General features: G+C 44.0%; 1 protein-coding gene across 13 annotated transcripts in view; it reads left to right on the top strand.

Annotated features, from left to right (window-relative positions):
- MAG (myelin associated glycoprotein) overlaps positions 1-22416 on the top strand; it is a 50738-nt gene that overhangs the window by 20975 nt on the left and 7347 nt on the right. For 7 of the 13 annotated variants that reach the window (XM_081961549.1, XM_081961550.1, XM_081961548.1 and 4 more), the window contains 8 exons: positions 9482-9563; positions 10574-10942; positions 11211-11507; positions 14532-14789; positions 16478-16738; positions 17932-18219; positions 20084-20180; positions 21543-21639. In XM_081961549.1, the coding sequence (XP_081817675.1) occupies positions 9515-9563; positions 10574-10942; positions 11211-11507; positions 14532-14789; positions 16478-16738; positions 17932-18219; positions 20084-20180; positions 21543-21639 (1716 nt within the window). In that variant the 5' untranslated portion in view covers positions 9482-9514. The remainder of the gene's footprint in view (positions 1-9481; positions 9564-10573; positions 10943-11210; positions 11508-14531; positions 14790-16477; positions 16739-17931; positions 18220-20083; positions 20181-21542; positions 21640-22416) is intronic. The other 6 variants (XM_081961545.1, XM_081961547.1, XM_081961555.1 and 3 more) reach the window with 2 other exon arrangements.

Below are 22416 nucleotides of genomic sequence, written 5' to 3' on the forward strand. Positions count from 1 at the left end.
TGAGAAGGTCAAGGTGGCAGCCATAATGATGCAACCAAAGCCCCAACCCTTTTTTATTTTGTGCCCAGACAATGCATGTAAGCCACAGCTGCCATCTTGGCTTTTGACTCCCATTGACGGCTCAGTCTTCAGAGGTATAACAGAATAATAAAATAGGAAGAGACCTGGGTGGTCTCTTCTAGTCCAACCCCCTGCCTAGGCAGGAAACCCTGCACCACTTCAGACAAATGGTTATCCAATCTCTTCTTAAAAATGTCCAGTGTTGGAGCATTTACAACTTCTGGAGGCAAGCTGTTCCACTGGTAAATTATTCTGTCAGGAAATTTCTCCTTAGTTGTAAGTTGCTTTTCTCCTTGATGAGTTTCCATCCATTGCTTCTTGTGCTGCTTTCAGGTGCCTTGGAGAATAGCTTGACTCCCTTTTCTTTGTGGCGGCCCCTGAGATATTGGAACATTGCTATCATGTCACTCCTAGTCCTTTCCATTAAACTAGACATACCAGAGACGTGCGGTGAGATTTATGGCTGGTGAGGCACTGACACAAGGGTGGGTTTCAATTTTTTTTAGACTTGTGTGGACTTCAACTTCCAGAATTCCACAGCCCAGTTCCTGCAACATGTGTTTTTTAACCTTTGGTCCCTAATCTTCTTTGTTGCTCTTCTCTGCACTCTTTCCAGAGTCTCCGTAGCTTTTCTACATTGTGGCAACCAAAGTTGGATGCAGTATTCCAAGTCTGGTCTTATTAAAGCATTATACAGTTGCATTAACTTATTAGATCCCTGGTGCAAAGAGCTAGCTCATGAGTGATCACTAGCCCTCGACTCCCCTGGATTATGTGTTACAGCAGTCTCAGTGTCTCTTATTAAGTATCACTGCACAGGAGCTGCTGGGACAGAGGAGGGAGGCTCAGCGACAGGTAAGCTACCAAGAGTTTGTCTTTGAGGATGGAGATTGGTCAGGAACTCTTCTGAAATTGCAGGTTTCTACCCCAGGTTGTGCATCCTTCGAAAGCGGTGGCCCTCTTGATACGGAAGCTGGGTGGAGGTGAAACCAAGTGGATTTTGCAGAGACGGGGGCAGCTGGCAGGGAGAAACAGAAGAGGCCTGGGACAAGAGGGGCATTGAGGGACCCACACAGGTTGCCTTTTGTTAAGGGCCCCACCCCGCCAGGATCAAAGCACCCCTTGTACCCGAGGCCGTGAAAGACACTGGCGAGTGGGTGTCACTGGCAGGCAAACAACAATATGTTGTTCTTCTCTTCTCTTCCCCAAACAGCTCTTCCTTTTGAAGCTGGCTCCCTTTGGGGATATGTTCCCTGGGGCTGAGGATCACACGGGACTTGCAGGTTATCGGAGGAGGGAGGCACATGGGTAGGTTTAAGGGAAAACAGTCAGAGCTCGGGAGGAGAGAGTAGTGGGAAAGGGGGACAGGAGACCAAAATGCAGCCAGAACAGTCTGCCCCCGTTTTGAAGGAAAGGTCTACCCATCAGGAAATTGAAAGCCTTAAGCTAGAGTTGAAATTGACCCAGCTGCACCCTGGTAGATGCCTCAAAAATGCCCTTGGGCCATGAGCCATGGTTGTGCAGTGGTTAGAATGCTGCTGTATTGTAGGCTAATTCAGCTCCCTGCCAGAGTTCGATCCTCACTGGCTCAAGGTTGACTCAGCCTTCCCTCATTGGGGACCCAGATTGTTGGGGGCAATAGGCTGACTCTGTAAACTTCTTAGGGAGGGCTGTAAAGCACTGTAAATCGATATATAAGTCTTAAGTCCTCCTATTGCTATGATCAGCAGAAGGCTTGGCTTTCTCAATCCTGTGCATCGCCCATCTTCTTTAAAGAGTCCAAATCAAGACAGGAAGAATGAAAAATACCCCGAGGCCAAATCTGCTCTTGAGTGCATCTGTTTCCCCCCCCCCCTTTGCGTTTCCTTTAGCCTGGAGGCATTTCCCCCCTCCCCCACCTCTTCCTACAGACTTCATAAGTCTACTCATTGATTTCCATTAACCTGCTTTGCAGAAGCTCCTGGAGAGATTTGAGAGCCTCAACAAGAGGTGGGGGGAAAAAATAAGAGTCCATGTGCTTTGGAGGCAAAGCATCTGTTCTGCTCTAAGCCACTGCCCTTTCTTATCAGAGGAAGAACCAGGAGCTGTCAAATCAGGCTGTCAAACAAAATGGAACAAGTGGGACTCTAACGAAATAGTGTGGGGTTTGAGTTGCCCCTGGAAGCTGTGTTTCTCCTCTGCAATCCGGATAAGCATTCCCCAGCAGTGACGTGCGGTGAGGTTTATGGCTGGTGAAGCTGGTGACATCATCAGGAAGGCGGGGAATGGGGCCACGTGTGCTGGAGGCTGAGGCTGCCTCAGCCTCCAGCACACGTGATCCCATTCCCCGCCTTCCTGAGCATGCTCCACTGGCTCGCGCTCCGCAGTCCTCGAAAGCGACTGGGGAACGATGAGAACCTTCCTGCCTCTGCTGGATTTCGCGCACTCCTTGCTACTGCAATATGCAATATATAATATTATATACTATTATTTCATGAAGAGAGGTGAGGCTCTGCCTCCCCTGCCTCCCCTGACCGCACATCCCTGTTCCCCAGAATAGCTTAAGGAGGAGGAGATCAAGCTTTACACCGTTCTTTCGTCCAAACGTTTGGACGGAAATACATACATGGCTAGAGAAAATAATAAAACAACACATAGACCGAAAACCAGAAATGTTTTTGTTAGGTATGCCAGAAAAATATGATAAACGGGGGGTATATTTAATATTACATGTTTTGACCACAGCAAGAATTGTACTTACACAACGTTGGAAAAATGAGGAAACCCCTGCAGAGGAAAATAGAATCAGAAAAATATTAGACTGTGCGGAAATGGATAGGTTAACATTCAAGATAAAGGACAAAGAAGACATAGAATTTTTTTTAACTTAGGATTTGTTTTACCAATGGTTGGATAATAAAAGTAGAAATTAGAAATTGGAAGAATATCATTATATATAAGTAAAGAATGTTATTACTGTTATCCCTGTATATTTGTAAATTGACTCAACAATATACTGCTTATTACGGTAAGCACTTATATATGTTAAAGAAAAATGTATAAATAAAAAATAATAATTTAAAAAAAAGCTTTACACGGTAGACTTAAGACCATCCAACTAATCAAATTACGTTTCAAGAGTCCCCGTTCCAACTACAGTCTGGTTCTGATTATCGGAACTGAACTGAATTTATTACTGAACATTCACAGAAAAATCCATTTCTCCTTGCCATCCCTTCTTCCCCCAATGATTTTTTTTCCCAAGCAGGAAATTGAATACCAGCAGTATTTAGATCATGCCAGGTTCCATATTATTTTCTTTGATAAGTCTTCTGGTTGCCTTTCCCTTTTTTTCACATTACTGAGGCTCATAAAAGCTCATAAAAGAAATTGTGGTGATTTCAGAGTCTAGTGATTAGCTACCCTCAATAGCCTATGAATCTTTGAACTACATAGCAAAATGATCTATTTGTGACATTCTTCTCTTGCAAAAGGTATTGGCTGACACTTCACCTTCTTGCCTTGTGCATATTTGCTTGCAAATATATCTATTTCGCTTCCAAGTACAAGAACATCACTAATTAATTATAATCTGAGCCCATGATTCCATTTTCTCGGCTGGGCAAAGGATCTGTGAATCATACCAGGGCAGCCATTTCATTTCCTAAGATTTAAAGAGACATCCGTGTTAAATTGTAAATCTATTTCCTCCTGGAAGCATAAGGACTAGAAACATGCTCTTTATATTTTTTTAAAAAACAAAAACACGATGCTCCCTGCAGGATACTTAACTATAATTGTGATGGGGCAGGAAAGGAAGCTGCTGGCAGATTTGAAGACAAAGAAGCAGAAGTTGGAGGTGAATAATCAGTTGCCTTAGCTACAAAGACATTTTCGATTTGTCATTAGTTCCGGAGACACACAACTGGAGGGATTTTGCACATCTGATATTGTTTATTCCATCTGGCAATACAGATACCCTTGTGGGGATAATATATTATTTCAGCGTAGCGTTGTTACAATTTGAAAGCATGCTTTTCCCTAGCACCAAACATTAAATCCCGCAATGGGATTTCTGCACGTGGGCGTAATTTTGGACTCTTTAAAGGCTTCGCGCAGGGCATTGAAAATCTGAATTGATTATGTGCCACAGAAATGATGTTGATGCTTATCAAGCACACAGATTTTTCTTCAGGAAGATTTGGTCCTTCAACTCTTCCCACAGTGCTGTTACTGAGTCTACCCCGACTTACTGCTGGGCATTCCCTTCTCTTTCTTTCCATCTTTCCCAGCTCTAAAGATCATTTGGCTGGTAAAGAATCTTTATTATATCCCAATGTATTGATTGAACGCACAAATAACATTGTGGGGTTTCTGGAGCTCCCTGAGTTTGGCTGTTTGCTTGCAGACATTTCAATACCCCACGAGATAGCGTCATCAGTTTGAGTGAATATGTGATTTGCTGCCTGTTTATATACAGATAGTTCTCAACTTAAACCATTTGTTTAGCAGCAATCTGAAGTTACGAGGGTCCTGAAAAAAGTGGCTTACTACCAGTCCCCGCACTTACAATTGTCATAGCATCTCTACTATCAGATGAAGAACGGTTGCAGGAACTGGGTATGTCTAGCTTAAGAGAAAGAAGGACTAGGGGAGACATGATAGCAGTGTTCCAATATCTCAGGGGTTGCCACAAAAAAGAGGGAGTCAAACTATTCTCCAAGGCACCTGAGGGTAGGACAAGAAGCGATGGGTGGAAACTAATCAAGGAGAGAAGCAACTTAGAACTGAGGAGAAATTTCCTGACAGTTAGAACAATTAATCAGTGGAACAGAAGTTGCCTCCAGAAGTTGTGAAGGCCCCAACACTGGAAGTCTTTAAGAAGATGTTGGAAAGCCATTTGTCTGGAACGGTATAGGGTTTCCTGCCTAAGCAGGGGGTTGGACTAGAAGACCTCCAAGGTCCCTTCCAACTCTAATATTGTATTGTATTGTATGGTCAAAATTTGGTTGCTTGGCAACCAGCAGGCAGGTACAATGGTTGCAGCATCCCAAGGTCATTTGATTGCCATTTGCAACCTTCCCAATTGAATTCCAAAGAGCAAAGTCAATGGGGGCAGTTGGATTCGCTTAATGATGGCATGATTCACTTAACAACCTCAGTGATTCGCCTTAACAGTGCAAAAAAAGGTGGTAAAAATCAGGGTGTGACTCACTTAACAACTGTCTTGTTCATCAGTGAAAATTCTGGTCCCAATTGTAATAAGACAAGATCTACCTCTCTGTAGTTTACCCTGCCAGTATTGGAAGGAGTGTTGTTACTTCCTTGGTGCTTCTTTCTAACTGTATAAAATTGTATCTTTAAAAGTGAAGCAGAAAGACAGTGGATTATTTGCCAAGCGCAGCTCCTCGGTGTGTCCTTTTTGTTAATTTGGGGTCTTCTCTCGCTTCCTCTTCCGTGGTTTCGTGGAACACTCACGTTATACTTTCAGGAGGGGGTCTTCTGGAGAGGGGCCAAAAGAAGTCCATTTGGAGGCCACAACCCTGTGCTCAGAACTCCACCCTTTTTAATGTTGTGTACCGTAAGAGGAGTTGGGCTTTGAGCACAAAGATGTAGCTCCCATCTACATCTACATCTTTGAATGTGAAAAGAAGGGATGACATGAGAGCAGTGAGCCAATATTGGAGAGGCTGCCCCACCAAAAAAAAAAAGAGGGCATCAACCTATTTTCCAAAGCACCAAAGAAGGCAAGACAAGAAACAATGGATGGAAACTAATCAAGGAGAGAAGCAACCTAGAACTAAGGAGCAATTTCCTGTCGCTGAGAACAATTAATCAGTGGAACAACTTGGCTCCAGAAGTTGCGAATGCTCCAACACTGGAAGTCTTTAAGAAGATGTTGGATGGCCACTCTGTCTGGAATGGTGTAGGATCACCTGCTTGAGCAGGGGGTTGGACTAGATGACCTTTAAGGTCCCTTCCAACTCTGTTATTCTGTTCTTTACTTTTTTGATTCCTTCCCCACCGACATCCCAGTACTTCTCGGCTTAGTGACAATTAGTCCCTGTGGGGAGAGGGGGCGACTAATAAGTTCAAGTAATAAATAAATAAATAAAATTAATTGCTGACATTTTCAGCATTCTTTCCCTGAGCAACTCCGGCTCAGCTCATATAACCAGTCCTTGTTTTGTCTGACTGGTGAATCCCAACTATTGAGCTTTGTAACTTGCTGTGCCAAAGCAGCATATTTCCATTCAATAAGCAAAATGGGGCTTATACAGTGTGCGATCCCTCCCCGAGAATTGTGTGTTCAAGATATTCGCAGTACTGGAAGAGGGAAGAATTGCCTACTATTCAAGAATGGACGCTAAAAGTAATAAATCTAGCAGAGATGGCCAAAATTACAGCTTACTTGAAGGACCACTCAGATGAGAAATACAAGTTCGAATGGAAAAGATGGATTGACTATATTCAAAATAAATATCGGACTAAAAAATTTCAATTAGCTTATGAGTGAAGGAATAAGGAACGTTACAACTTACCTAAAGTTAGCATAACAAAAGGGGAATTAAGGTACAAGAGGAGGTAGGGTATCGAATTCAGTTAGCTTATATTTGCATATGATTGTTAAATGTTTATACCCTGTATTTTGCTCTGGGAGGTTGAGGGGAGGGAGGGTGGAGGAAGGTGAGGGGGCAATATTTGTAAAATTTATTAAAACTTTTAATAATAATTTAAAAAAGATATTCCTGAAACGTCAGGCTCTGCTGGGTGATTTGCAAATTTCCATCAGCCAGTCAAAGGAAGAGAAATATGACCGTTTGCCAATCTTCTTCCAAGAACTGTAAGGATAAGTGGGAATTATTTTGGAAGCAGGAGGGAGAACCACAGATTGGAGAATCCTTCAAGAGTTGTCTCAGCCTACGGAAAGAAGAAGGGCCAGTGAAGCATTGAAAAGAAGGACTAGGGATGACATGATAGCAGTTTTCCAATATTTGAGAGGCTGCCAGAAAGAAGAGGGGGTCAATTTATTTTCCAAAGCACCAGAAGGCAGGACAAGAAACAACAGATAAAAACTAATCAAGGAGAGAAGTAACCTGGAATTAAGGAGAAACCTCCTAACAGAGAAAACAATTAACCAGTGGAGCAGCTTGCCTTCTGAAATTGTGGGTACTTCAACATTGGAGGTCTTTAAGAAGAAACTGGACAGCTATTTGTCTGAGATGGTATAGGGTCTCCTGCTGGAGCAAGGGGTTGGACTAGAAGATCTCCAAGGTCCCTTTCAAGTCCGTTATTCCATTATTCATTTCAGGAGGGATCCTCCCCAGTTTTCCAGAGAGTAAAAGGAAAGAAGGGAAGACACTTTCAGTCTTGCAAGATTTTGCGAATGTAACCTTATAGTAAAGATAGAGCCGGTTACTCCTGGTTGTGCTTCTTTTTTTAAAAAAAAATATATTTTTATTATTTTTACATTTAAAACAATGCAATACCGCGGAGTCGGAGTGACCATACATTCACATTATGTACAGCTAGTTTCAACCATTAACAATTAATCTACTTAATACATTGTCTATCCTTCTGTCCAATCACAATATATACATTTGTTCCAGTCTTGTCATCTTGTCTTATACCAATCATAAAATCTGTTCCATACTTCAAACTGGTTGTGCTTCTTGTCTGGATTACCTTGCATTGCTAGTAACAGCCCAAGATCCATGACCAACAGTCTTGGATTATCAATTCTTAGGTTGCTGTTGCACTAGGACTTCTGTATGTCAGATGGGTTAGCAGTATTTGACTTTGGCAATCAGGAGCCCTGCCAGTTTCTCTTCTCCATGCCAAACAGGACTTATGAAATATTTCTGGTTTTTGTTTCTAACCACCTCACTGCTTTTATGCTGGAAACCTTTCTTCTTGCATTAAGGGTCTTGCAACAGTTGGGCTGCGAGGTGGGCATCAGATTTCAAAGTGCCACAGTTCTCTGCCCACTTGCCCTAAGAGCACAATCAGGCAGTGGAGAATACATGAAGTACTGCTTCCCTCTGCTGGCACAATGGAGCAAACAAAATAAAACAATGTCTTGGTTGTTGTTTTTTTAAAGAAAAACATTGTTATATAAGCTTTGCGTTACATTCCAACCTCTGGGAGAACATCCCTCCCCAAGATGGCTTTGCAAAAATTAGAAACAGACTGATTATTACTGTATAGGATAAAAATCCAACAAAGATACCTTGGATAACACCAAATTCATTTCTCTAGGACAGGATTCACACATCACACCAAGAGCCACTATTTCCTTAACCATAGTTAGCTGCATACGCTACAAGTAGGCTGGCCTTACACAAGATAATATGTCAAATTAGACAATATTACAGCTTAGGCAATGTATGAATGCAGTGTGATTATGACAGCCCCTTTCAACTTCCAGCACCGAACATGTATGCAGGAGGAGGTTTGTGTATGAATGCTCACCAATTGTGTGTGTGTGTGTGTGTGTGTGTTTTCTAGCATAACTTTGGAATGCCTTGAGCAATTTCAACCAAACTTGGTACAGAGATGACTTACTCTCTATCAACAAATATTGTGGGGGTAAGACAACCTTCGGGGGGGGGGGTGTTCTGTTAAGATACAGCCTGTTGTGTCTTAAAATTGCTTCTACTGTACTGCCATAAAATGGCTCCTACTGTACAGCGCAGTGGAGTTGCCATGGTAACGGCTTCACAGTCCTCCACAAGGGGGCTCCCTCTGGTAAGGGGGAAAATCAAACATTAGAAATTAGGTTTGGTAGGGACATTTTCCCTCTATAAATAAATACCTGGGCAACACCGGGTTATTGGCTAGTATTGTATAAAACATCAACAAATGGATGAAACAATTTTGCTACTGAGCATCCTCAGGTTCAGGTTGTATTCAGTAGCTTTAAACCTCAATCTTGGCCGTTTGATAGTGGACATTCAGGGAACTGCAGTCAACGCGAAGTAGCTCGGGTTGAGAAACCCTGTTTAACCCCTTCAGTTCCCTGAATACTGTCTTTGCATGAATGCACAGCGAATGCATACAATCTGCATATTAGCTGTAACTGACCTAGTTAGGGGATGCAAACAGGAAGCAACTTCTGCTGTACTGGCAAAAATCCAATTTCTCCTTACCGATGGTCTGATGCTGTACATGCCTAAGGTCTAGCTAGCAGTTGTCTTCTGAGGGATCTCTCTCTACAGAAGAGAGATCCCAATGGAAAGGTTAGCCTTCTAGGGCAAAGTTTCTCAATCTTGACCATCTTAAGATGTGTGGATTTCAACTCTCCGAATTTTCAGAGTTGACCTACACACAACTTAAAGTTGCTAAATTTGGGCAACACCACTCTAGGGAATGTTCTACTAACTATGCTAAACAATTGCCCTCTTACTATCAATGTCATCCTACTTCTCCCTTTTTCCTTTAGGTTGACCTACACATTTCTTCAAACATAAACAACATGAAATTCTTCTGCAAGACGCTGCTGGCCTTCTGGGTCCTATTTGAAGGTACTTTTGGACAAAAGAATGAGTTCTGTCTTGGTAACATTCTCCCAAATTACATTGCGTTGGTGACCCATCAGAAACCCAAGACGTATCTCATCTAATTCTTTGTAGATTGGGTTTCAAGTTGCTCGTAGACCAATTTCTCACTGGGTTAACTATTAAGAGTTGTCAAGCTTGACAACTTTAAGATGTGTGGACTTCAGAATTCCAGAATCCTTGAAATCCATACATCTTAAAACGTGATGAGGGTGAAAAACACTGCTATAGAGTATATAACACCTTTGATATTCCCTTTAGTGCGTTTTTTTTTCAGTAGTGGAAGGAGCAGGAATACACAGAGCAAGCTGGGAGTGGTGATATGGGCTTGTATCATAATATAGGAGAGATCTTGTGGAGGAAGTAGGTGGCTTTGTATAAATACTGTATTCTCCCCCACGCCCACAAACCTCTGTTGATGACTGGAGTCCCACTAACCCTGCCTTGTTGCTCATTATGGACAACAATTGGTGGCAATTGTTGTTGTTTTTTCTTCCAGGAAGTGATGCCAGTCTCAGGGGAAGGAAATCAGGAATTCCCCAGTCTCTGAACCTGAAACTGCCTCCCATTAAATCTGTAGCGCTGGCAACGCTATTCAGTCTTACTGCTGTGACACTGTCAGCCGTGGAGATAAATGATCTCCATGACCTTTCCTGCTGATTCAAAGGCAGGTGGGATGCAGGTAACACAGCCACGAGGGAGGTTCCTGAAAGGGACCTCAAGTCTACCCCTATTATTCATCATACCCAATAAGAAGGACCGGTGATCCCAGTCAATATTGTACAAGGCAGTTTGGGGGTAAGGCATAAACTGCCCAACAGGGTGAGGGATTGGTGCCATGTGGACCAAACCTGGAGAGGGAATGCTCAGAGCCCATAAGGAGAGAAGTCAAAATCAGCAATGAAACAGGCAGTCAATCAGCAACCACGTGTTTTTCTCTCTCCTTCATTGTGAGTCTCTTCTGCCTCCTCCCAAAGGGGTCTTGGCTGGACCGTGGAGTGCCTGGATGCCCGAACACATCACTGCCTTTGAGGGCACCTGTGTGGTTATCCTCTGTCGCTTCAGCTACCCGGAAGAGCTACATCCAGCAACCATCCATGGCATCTGGTACTTCAACAGCCCGTACCCCAAGAATTATCCCCCAGTGGTTTACAAATCCCGCACCAACATTATCCACGAGAGCTACGTCGGACGCAGTAGGCTGCTGGGAGAGCTGAATTCCCGCAACTGCACCCTGCAGATTTCCCGTCTCAGCCCTGAACTCTCAGGGAAGTATTACTTTCGGGGAGACCTTGGTGGCTACAATCAATATACCTATCCAGAGCACAGCAACCTCGAGATCATCAGTGAGTATCAGGCAATGCTAGTGGGAAATACCAGTTCTAACTCTTGCTTATAAGGGATTGAGTCTAAGCTGGTGAGCCCTTTCAAATAGTATGGGAATCAGCAGCAATTAAGTGATGGAGGAGGCTTCCCTAGATAGGGACAGAGTAGGGTGGAGTAGGAGTAGGGAATAGAACAGAACAGAATAGAAAATTGGTTGTGTGATTGGACACACAAGGAGCAGGGGAGTTTCTGTTTTCTCCATATTATCTGTCTCTTTTTACTCCATAGACAAGCCCACAATTGTCAATCCTCCAGAAATGGTGGAGGGTTCAGAAGCAGAACTGCGCTGTGAGGTGCCGGATAATTGTCCAGACATGAAACCTGTCATCACATGGGTGAACTATGAGAAATTGGCTGAGCATTCGGTCTACGCACAAGTAGAGGAAGAAGGCAGCACTTGGTCTCTCATCTCCATCCTGAAGTTCCTACCACTGCGTGAGAACCACGGATATGAGGTGGGCTGCAAAGTCAGCTACCCCAACACCACTTTTGAGTTTGATGGCTTCTCGACTCTGGATGTCAAATGTGAGTTGGCTGTTGATAAGTAGCAGAGAACATAGAATAATAGAAGGCACATCAGAGGTCTTCAGAGTCCCGACCCCCTGCTTGAGCAGGAGATGCTATATCATTTTTCTCTTTTTGAAACCCTTCAGTGCAAAGGTGGGATTCAGCAGGTTCTGACCAGTTCTGGAGAACCAGTAGCGGAAATTTTGAATAGCTCAGAGAACCAGTAAATACCACCTCTGATTGGCCCTGCCCCCATCTATTCTCTGCCTCCCAAGTCCCCACTGATCGGAAGGGAATGGGAAGCAGTAACCTTCCCCTGGAGTGGGGAAGGAATGGAGATTTTATGGTATCCTTCCCCTGCCATGCCCACAGAACCGGTAGTAAAAAAAAATTTGAATCTTACCCATGCATCAGTGACTGAGCACTCATAACTTCTGACGGCAAGCGGTTCCACTGGTTAATTGTTCTTATTGTCAGGAAATTTCTCCTTAGTTCTAGGTTGCTTCTATTCTTGGTTAGTTTCCAATCATTATTTCTTGTCTTGCTTTTTGGTGCTTTGGAAAATAGGTGGACCCCCTCCTCTTTTTAAGAGCCCCTCAAATATTGGAAACTATATATATATATATATATATATAATGTGTTTGTGTTATATATATATTCGTAGATTTTCACGGGTGTAGGTATGCTGGTTTTGTTGTATTCGGGTCTTTTTCCATGTAGGATTGAGATTGACTTGGTAACGTTTCGGCAAGATCTCACTTGCCATCTTTTTAAGCCCAAGCCTGAAGATGGCAAGCGAGATCTTGCCTAAACGTTGCCAAGACAATCTCAATCCCACATGGGAAAAGACCCGAATACAACAAAACCAGCATGCATATCTATCTATCTATCTATCATCTATCTATCTATCTATCTATCTATCTATCTATCTATCTATCTATCATCTATCTATCTATTGATCGATAGATAGATAGAAGATAGATAGATAGATAGATAGATAGATAGATAGATAGATAGATAGATAGATAGATAGATAGATATAAAAACATAAATATGTTAACTTTGATATCAATGAAATTTTTATTAAAATATACCATTTCCCCGGAAATAAGAACTCCCTGGATAATAAGCCCAATCAGGCTTTTGAATGCATGCGCTAAAATAATCCCTCCCTCGAAAATAAGCCCTCCCTGAAAATATTGCAACACAGCAGGAGCCATGAGGTAACCATGCTCGCCGCCTCTTGCACCTCAAAAATAATAAGACCTCCTCCCAAAATAAGGCCAAGTGCTTAATTTGGGGGTCAAAAGAAAATAAGACCCTGTCTTATTTTGGGGGAAACACCGTATTAACATCTTTATTTTTATACTTTACATTTTTAATATTGCATGTAAGTGAACACCTGTCATCTTAATCTTGGAGAACACTGGAGAACAAGACTTGATGGAATCAGGCTCTTTAATTCCCTCCACACTATGACACATTCTACTGTGGCATTGCTTTTCTGCAACTATCTAAAAGCAGAATTAAAACCGTGGTTCAACATTTAATAAATAATTATACAGATACTCTTTGGGTTACAACCATTTCATTGTCCAAAGTTAAAATGGCATCAAAAAACCAGCTTACAATCGTTTTTCACACTTATAAGCATCCCCCCATCCTCACATGATCAAAATTTGGCTGCTTGGCAACTGGCATCTATTTATGACAGTTGCAATGTGCTGGGGCCATATGATCACCTTTTGTGACTTTCTGACAAGCGAAGTCAGTGGGAAAACAAGATTCACTGAACAACCATATTACTAGCTTAATAATTGCAGTGATTCACTTAACTGTGGCAAGAGAGGTCATAAAATGGGGCACAACTCACTTAGCAACAGAAATGTGGGCTTGATTGTGAGATCATAAGTCAAGGACTACCTGTAGTATCTGGAAATGCCCAACATCAGGACCACAACTGTATCTTCCACAAAATAACTATAGCAAAAGCAAACCCTGTTTACTAATGTTCGAAGTCCATAATCTTAATTATATAGCTCAAGCTTCTGTCATAGAAAATTGCTTCCCAATTCTGCATGAGTGGGAGGGATTAGCAGTTAATTTAGCACTTAATTTTGTGGTAATTAATGGATTCCTGGCCCCTGAACCATGTGAAAAGCAGCTTTATTTTTTGGTTCCCGGTTTAATTTTAATGTATTCTTTTCCCCTTTTTTTATTGTCAAAGATGATCTGTTTTGCAAGTCACATTCCTCAAACATGCATATTTCATTTCTCATGAGATTTTCTTCATCTCTAATCAATGTCACTTTCTCTTCCACGGGAAAACCAGAAACTGGGAATATATTATTTCAAATGAAAAACGAGCTAGCGTGCTAATAACAGCTTCTCACCCATTGTCATCTTCCCTCTTAAATTCTGAATCTGCTTTTAGTTCACATACTAACAAAAAAAGCTAAGGTAGCCAGGGAAAAGTTACACACGAACATAAGGGAAAGGTTTTGTTTTTTTAAATTAGACACCCATCCACCTTTCTAAGGGCTTGGCAATCTCATCATTTAATGGAATAAAATAGCTCCAACTCTGCATAGGGAACCAAGGGGAAAAAGTATTAAGAGGATTTGACTAAGAAAGTCAAGATAGCAATAACATAATATACCACTTTATAGTGCTTTATAGCCCTCTCTAAGCAGTTTACAGAGTCACCATGTCTCCCCCAACAATCTGGGTCCTCATTTTACTGACCTTGGAAGAATGGAAGGTTTGAGTCAACCTTGAGGTGGTCAGGATCGAACTCCAGGCTGTGGGCAGAGTTAGCCTGCAATACTGCATCCTAACCACTGCACCACCACGAGAGTCATGATGAATGTGATGCAATGCCCATAAAAGACAACCCCCCAAAAAGTTGTTTGCCCTAAGGTGACTGCCGTCCTGACTTTTTTTGACCATACCTGGCTGATACCTTTCTTACTAGCTTTATCTGCTGCAGAAAGAAAATTGAATATGCACCCCAAAGGTGATCTCTTTGTCTGTCCTTCGCAGACCCACCCCGTATCCTGCAAGTGAACTCCTCTGTGGAAGTCCTACATGGCACTCACGTGTTCTTGATGTGCATTGTGGACAGCAGTCCAACAGCCATGATTTCCTGGCTCCGAGGAGATGACGTTCTCCACGAGGACTTAGCTGGGAACCTCACGCTCTACCTCGACAACGTAACTCACCTGCAGGATGGCATCTACACCTGCGTGGCGGAGAACATTTACGGCCAAGACAACCACTCCCTTGCCTTGTCTGTGCTGTGTGAGTGCTAACCTGGGTCTCTGGGATGGATTCCCCGTTCTGGAATAAAGCCTATTGATTCTATTCATTTATCAAATGGGTTTGCTGCCCGTCTCGTATCCAACACCTGGATAACCTGGAACCCATTAAGGCTACCCAAGGTTTCTACAATATCCTTTGAAATTTGTGCAAACCTTTGAGTTGCATTAACGGGTTCTAGGTTATGCTTGCAGCCAGATTTATTGGATACATTTTGAAATGTGTGTGTGTGTGATTTCCAGCATAACTCTGCAATGCCTCGAGCAATTTCAATCAAACTTGGTACACAGATGACTCATTCTCTGGAAACAAATATTGTGGGGGTAAGACACCCCTAAAACCCCTCGGGGTGTGTGTTCTGTTAAGATGCAGCCTGTTGTGCCCTTAAAATGGCTTCTACTGTACAGCGCAGTGGAGTTGCCATGGTAACGGCTTCACAGTACTCCACAAGGGTCCTCCCTCTGGTAAGGGGGAAAATCCAACATTAGAAATTGATCCGGACATTTTCCCCCTATAAATAAATATCCGGGCAACTCCGGGTTATCAGCTAGTGTAAAAATAAAAATGTAAGGAAAATGTTGTTTTCTCAACCCTGGAGTGTACAGAATTGGATTTTTTTAAAACTCCTTATAAATTGTCCTTTTTTTAAAAGTAAAAAGATGCATTAAGCTTATCAAAAGCATAGTGTGAGTATTTGTGTGTGTGTGTGTGTGTGTGTGTGTGTGTGTGTGTGTGTGCTTCTAATGGCAGCAGAGTTCCTCAACCATAAATGTGAGCACCGGTGGAATTTGTCTCCCAGAATTCCCCAGCCAGCATGCTGCCAAAGTTGAGAAGCACTGAATTAGAGAATTACATCCAGATGTGCTATGGATATTTCCAGGCTGCCATGTTTTAATTTCTTTCTCTCTACAAAATATGTTAAAATTGGCCAGCGATCATCCTTACATTCTTTGAAACTCTGGGAAGTGCAGGAATCACAGCAAAGTGCCCTCAACGGTTAACTAATGGCAAAGCGTGAAGAAACATAATTTAAACAGACTTTTTTTTCCTGGAACCAGAGAAAAAAACTCTGGGGGCCACATACTAGCCACAGACCATTGACTATCCATACAGTATAGGGGTGAAATCCACTTACCTTTGCTACCAGTTTGGTAGCAATGTGAGCACACGTGCCACCTGTGTATGCGCAGGAGCACCAAAATGATGTCTGGGTGGGTGTGCGGAGCCTGCTACCGAGCGTGCCTGGCAAGCAAGTAAGCGAAGAGCGAAGGGGGGGGGATTCCGCTGCGCCACGCGATTCAGATTAGCTGGAAAGCAGGAAATCCTGCTTTCTAGCTAATATAAATCGCATGGTACAGCTGATTGTTGGAAAAACCAGTTCACCCGAACCGGTAGCATTTCTTTTTATGACCAGTTGCGGTGAATAGCTGGCATCTTTGCTCCCGGTTTGGGTGAATTGGCCTGAACCGTTAGCATTTCACCCCTGCTACAGTACCTATATAGATATTGCTATATTTGCAGGAAGAATAACTTGAGTCAAGTTTCAACATTACTCAATCTTTGGAATCATTCTGGAATGACGAATCTGCTCTTAGCTGTGGTGACGCCATGTTTCGGGTTTTTTTTTAAAAAAAATGCATGTTCTTCTTTGACTTTGTCTCCCTGGGCAGATGCTCCTTGGAAACCCGTAGTCAACGGATCGATGGTGGTCCTCGAGGGAGAGCCGGTCTCTATCTTCTGTGGCTCGCAGAGCAGCCCTGAGCCGACCATCACCATCTACAAGGACAAGAAGCCATTAGCCATGGGGGTCTACCAAAGCCAGGTGGAGCTGGAGTTTGAATCCGTCTCACACGAAGACGACGGCGAATACTGGTGCACAGCAGAGAACCAGTTTGGCCAGAGCAGCACTGCTTTCAACCTCACCGTTGAATGTAAGCACTGGCTTTGCGCCCCGAGAGCCCTCTAAAGATCTCAAGCATGTTTTGGGATTGGGTAGAATGGGCCACTGGATCAGAGGTGGGTTCCTACCGGTTTGGCCCGGTTTGGCCGAACCGGTAGTGATATGCCGGCCTGGGTTGCGGGAACCAACAGCGACCCAGGCCTGCCATGCCTCCAAACCAGTTCCCTGATTGGCGCAGCGTGTTTTTTTTTCTGTTCATTTTTTAATGTTCTGCTTGTGCGCAGACCTATTTATAGGCAACTGTGCACGTGCGTGTACCGAACTGGCAGTAAAGCCGACAGCAAACACACCCACCCCTGCATTGGATCATGCCCTTTGAATGCAGAAGGCCTCAGCTATGAATTCTGGCATTTCCAGGAAAGATCTGTTGTTAAAGCTTTGGGGAACTGTTGGCAGTAAATTTGCATGAAGCTGGAGAAGAGGAACTAGTGAATTCCTCCTCTATATTGTTGTAGACCTGGGGCTATGCCTCTCCCCCTTTAGTCTCTTTTCCCGGATGTATTTGTTGGAAGTAGACACCTCAAAAGAATGTGGATCAACCCATTACTCTGTCATACGCCTTTGCATAAATGGAGGCGCTTCCATAGAGAGGACTTCTACAGTCCAAGAAAGCTATTAGAGGCATGGTGTTGCAGTGGTTAGGACGCAGTATTGCAGGCTAACTCTGCTCACTGCCAGGAGTTCAATCCTGACCGGATGAGTCAGCCTTCCATCCTTCTGAAGTTGGTAAAATGAGGAGCCAGATTGTTGGGGAGGGGGGAGGGAGGGCAATATGCTGACATTTATACAATGCTTAGAGAAAGCTGTAAAGCAGGGGTGAAATCCCGCAGATTCTGGAGAACCTGTCAGAAAGAAATTTTGAGTAGTTCGGAGAACTGGCAAATGCCACCTCTGGTTGGCCCTAGAGTGGGGTGGGAATGGGGATTTTGCAGTATCCTTCCCTTGGATGGGGAGGGAATGGGGATTTTGCAGTATCCTTCCCCTGCCACACCCACCAAGCCATGCCCACCTAGCCACAACATACCCACCAAACCACACCCACAGAATTGATAGTAAAAGAAAATGAATTTCACCACTTCTGTAAAGCACTAGGAAGTGGTACATAAGTGCTATTGCTGTTAGTTCATCCTGGATTGCACTTCAATCTCTTATTTTTCTCCACAGTTGCTCCCCGTATTCTTCCGGACTCCAAGTGCACAGCCGCTCGGGATACAGTGAAATGCATCTGTGCGGCCAAAGCCAACCCAGAAGCTATGATCACCTTTGAGTTGCCCACCCGCAATGTGACGGTCAATGAGACCGACCGGGAGTTTGTGTACTCCCAGAAAACGGGCTACATTGTCACCAGCATCCTGACTGTTCAGAGGGAGGTTGACTCTCAGCTCTACATAGTCTGCTCTGCCAGGAATCACTACGCCACCAAGAACCAGCAGCTCCAGTTCCATCACTCCAGTGAGAGTCCCTGCAGGCAAACATCACCTCTGATCCCTCTGATCCTAATCTATTGGGCCATAGGACCTCTGTTCTGACCCGGCTCCCAAACACAACAAACACTCTGTAGTTAACTAAATGTTCCCTTTATTAGGAGCGCCAGCAGCCCTGGGAAAAAGTCTTTCTCTCACACACAGCAGGCTAACAAGTCTGTCTAGCAAGGAGATGAATCTCCCACATGTATTCATCTCCGCCCCCTGCCTGTTATCCCCAGAGCTAGGGTGGGGCTTCACTAACAGCAGTGGCTCTTCCTTCCCAAGGACCTGCCCATAGATTTCCACTGTTCTCCTCTCCTCTGCCTTCCGTGCATCTGCGCATCAGGCACTGGACCCAGATGTTCCTCCTCTTCCTCATCATCCACCTCCAGATCTGGGGGCTGTTGACTCTCCATCTGCAGGCTGACGGACAGCTCAGGCTTAGTCTCTGTCTCTATCTCTGACAGCTCCATTCCCTCTTCCCCCTTGGAGCTCTCAGATTGCCTTGGTGCTGAACCTGAGTGCCATGCAGCCTCTTCAACTCATTCAGCTGCTGGAGGGGTCAGTGGCCTACAGGCCACAGCACCCTCTATGACAGCCTCTCCAGGGCTGCCATCAAGGGCCAGCCTTAACAGTTGTCTATGAAGGCTGACACATCAACTATCGGCCCACTGCACAGCTAACAGCCCCCTGATCTTGCTGGGTCTCCTTGGTGGTGCTCTTTCCTATTCTATGGCTTTCTTCAAGTGAGAAGGCAATGACTACTACAAAGGACCACAGCTTTTGCATAGCTCTCTGTCTCACTCTGGACAGGAATATGAATTAATAGCTTTAGAAGGCAAAGCGTTGAAAAGAAGTTGAACACATTGGCCAATTTCAGCCTGGAAAATAAGCAACCAAAAGATTATGTGTTAGAAGTTTTCAAATAACAGCTGGGCTGTCACATATAAGTGAGGGATCAAACTTGGTTATCTCTGACTTCTAAGAGGAGAATCTAAACTACCACCATTAAATGGCAAGCAAAAATATTTTTTTTTATTATACTGTAAAGAACCTTTTGACAGTATAAACTAGCAGAGTGGGACAAAAGGAGGTATGGAAAACTGCAAAAAGTGGTAGATCGCAGTCATGTGACTGCAAGGACACTGCAACCAAGCAAAAATGCGAGCTAGTTGTTGCCAAGCACCAAAGTGTGATCATGTGAGTGTAGGGGAGGGGTGCAGCTTCAAGGATAAATCATAATCAGCCATGGTGGCGCAGTGGTAAGAAAGCAGTACTGCAGGCTACTTCTGCTGACTGCCGGCTGCCTGCAATTTGGCAGTTCAAATCTCACCAGGCTCAAGATTGACTCATCCTTCCATCCTTCCGAGGTGGGTAAAATGAGAACCCAGATTGTTGGGGGCAATAGGCTGACTCTATAAACCGCTTAGAGAGGGCTGTAAAAGCACTGTGAAGCGGTATTTAAGTCTAAATGCTATTGCTATAAGTAGCCTTTTCTGCCATGGCTTTAAACAGTTGTTAAACAGCTAGCCATTAAACAAGGACTACCTGTATTACATCCTTTTGATCCTCTTCTAATTCCCACTTCCGGAGCTCCTCTCTTTGGTGCAGAAGGTCCAGTTTCCATTGATCCCTTGTTTCTTGTCAACAGTGAGATCTATTTAACATGCCCTGCAAATCCAGCTGTGATTTATTCAACAACCGCCATTAAAACAAAATTGTGTTGGTGCCGTGTATGAACCAACCCATATTCCTGGCTTACGTTTCAGCACCATCTTGCCTCTTTATATGGTTTCTCTTTGCGTTCACTTTGAAACCTGTCTGTTGACCTGTGTCTTCCTTTCTTCCAGACAGTCTGATGTGGGCAAAAGTTGGACCGGTGGGAGCTGTTGTGGCCTTTGCCATACTCATAGCTGTGGTGTGCTATGTCAGCCAGGCTAGAAAAAAGTAAGTTTGGGGGAGAAGGGAAATCCAAGCCCAACTTCCTTTGGTTTAAACACAACTGAAAATGGTTTTTCCTAGGACTTTGACGTAGAAACACACAGCAGGGTTTCTAGTGTAGTGGGTCACCAATCAGGATTTGTGCAGAACTTCAGAATTTAAACCGACCAGATCGAACCAAGTTGCTTCCTGCAAAGGCTCACATGCCTTTGCTCCTCCTTTATGTCTTATGGGAGGGGCCAATCATCTCCAAGCCTTACTCCTGGGTCGCCCTTTTTGTCTTAACTGTTCTTGCCCTCTGGTAGCTCTACGCAAGCGCACACTGGGAACAGGCTCCCCCTGTTCCTCTTCCTCATTGTTGTCCGACTTTGGAGGCTCCGGAGGGAGCACATAACTCTCAGATGGCCCTGGCCCCCTCTCTGCCTCTGACACAGAGCCCTCATCAGAGCCTTCCCCAGACTCCAGGACTGGCCCATGTTCCTCCCCAACCCTCCTCACTGTCTGACTCTAATGCCAGCTCCGTATGATGCCAGTGGATCACAACACCATCTTTGCTCAGGTTTGCATTAAGTCAGTGTTTCTCAACCTTGGCACCTTGAAGATATGCGGACTTCAACTCCCAGAATGGAGTTGAGGCTGCCTGGGGAATTCTGAGAATTCAAGTCCACATATCTTCAAGTTGCCAAGGTTGAGAAACCCTGCATTAAGCCATAATCTTTTAACTACATTTTGGTCTATTATCTGAATCAAAGATCAAAACGATACATATATGTAATATCTATCCATATATGATAACCACCCTTAATGAGGAGCCCATATTAATTTCCAGAAGAGCTGTTTCAGAACCTCAACTTACAATTGTAACTAACACCACAATTTCTATCGTAAGTTATGACGCTCATAAAGTGTGTTCAACTTGTGATCAAATCCAATGTTATGCCCTTTTTGGGGACAGCTGTAAAACAAAACCATCGTCATTAAGCAAGCATGTCGTTTGCTATTGGAAGTTTTGGGTGGGTTTTTTTGGCCAGGAACTGGAATTAAACACTGGTTTTCCGCAAAAACATCGTAAATCACCATTGTGTGACTCAGGATACTGCAAATGGCCATAAATGCATGCACAAATGAATGCCCAAAATGTGCTTGTGTGACCATGGTGGGCGGGAGACAAATGTTTCAGAACTTTAAATCTGAATTGTAAGTCCCGTTTTCAGGGTATGTTGTAACTTTGAACAATCACTAAGCAGCCAGTCATAAATTGAGGACTACCTTTTTTATGTTGTTCTAAGTCCTACTCAGTCTTAGTCTTAGTTCTAAGTCTCATTAGGGCAGTTAATGTTGTTATTGTAATTATTTCCATTACTCCAGAAAAAACAATGATAATCCTGGCTTTGGTCAAACAGAAAACCCTCCTGTTGTCTACAGCGGAGATTACCGGACTCCGGGCAATCTGGAAAAATCAGAGGTACCAATAACTGTACTTAAGTTGCTTTTGGCAGGACTGCGTTGGTGGGTCCCCTCCGTACAATACGCACAATCTCTCTCACACAACCTCTCCTCTGCCTCTCTTTTGCTGCCTGGCTGCAACTGCTGTAAGTTGCTTCTGCCTATAGGCCAAATCCATTCCAATCTTCTGGAAGGAGAGGACAGGTATATTCCTCTCAGCTCATTATTTTAGAACAAGGCAAACCAGAAAGCTTCTTTAGAGGAGCCAGATGGACGGTTTCCCCTTTAGACCTTATTTGGGACAGTATAGGCAATTGCCCTTAGACCAGGGGTGTCAAACTCAAGGCCCGGGGCCCAGTACTTAGATCTGGCCCGCGGGGTGGCTCTGGCAACAGCAAAGGACTGGCCCGCAGTGCTTCTGCCAGTGAAAACAGGCTTCCGAGCTCCATTTTCGGCTGCCACGGACCTTCTGCCAGTGAAAATGGAGCTCGCAGGAGTCCGTGGCAGCCGAAAACGGAGCTCAGAAGTCTGTTTTCGCTGGCAGAGCGCTCGGGCTACCACAGGCACCCCTGACAGAACTGACATCGAGCTGGCCACGCCCAATCCGGCTACCCAAGGTCAAACACAACTGATGCGGCCCTCCATGAAATTGAGTTTGACACCCCCGCCTTAGACCCATCCATGAGAAGTGCCCTTCCAAAGGATGGTTCGTTTTGGATATGGTCGGAGAGAGGATAATTTTTCTTCCTGGGTTTTTTTTTTTTTTTTTTTTTTGCATTCAAGTCAGAAGCACTGC

Source organism: Natrix helvetica (assembly GCF_964273705.1).
Source record: "Natrix helvetica genome assembly, chromosome: 9".
Classification (NCBI taxonomy): Eukaryota; Metazoa; Chordata; class Lepidosauria; order Squamata; family Natricidae; genus Natrix; species Natrix helvetica.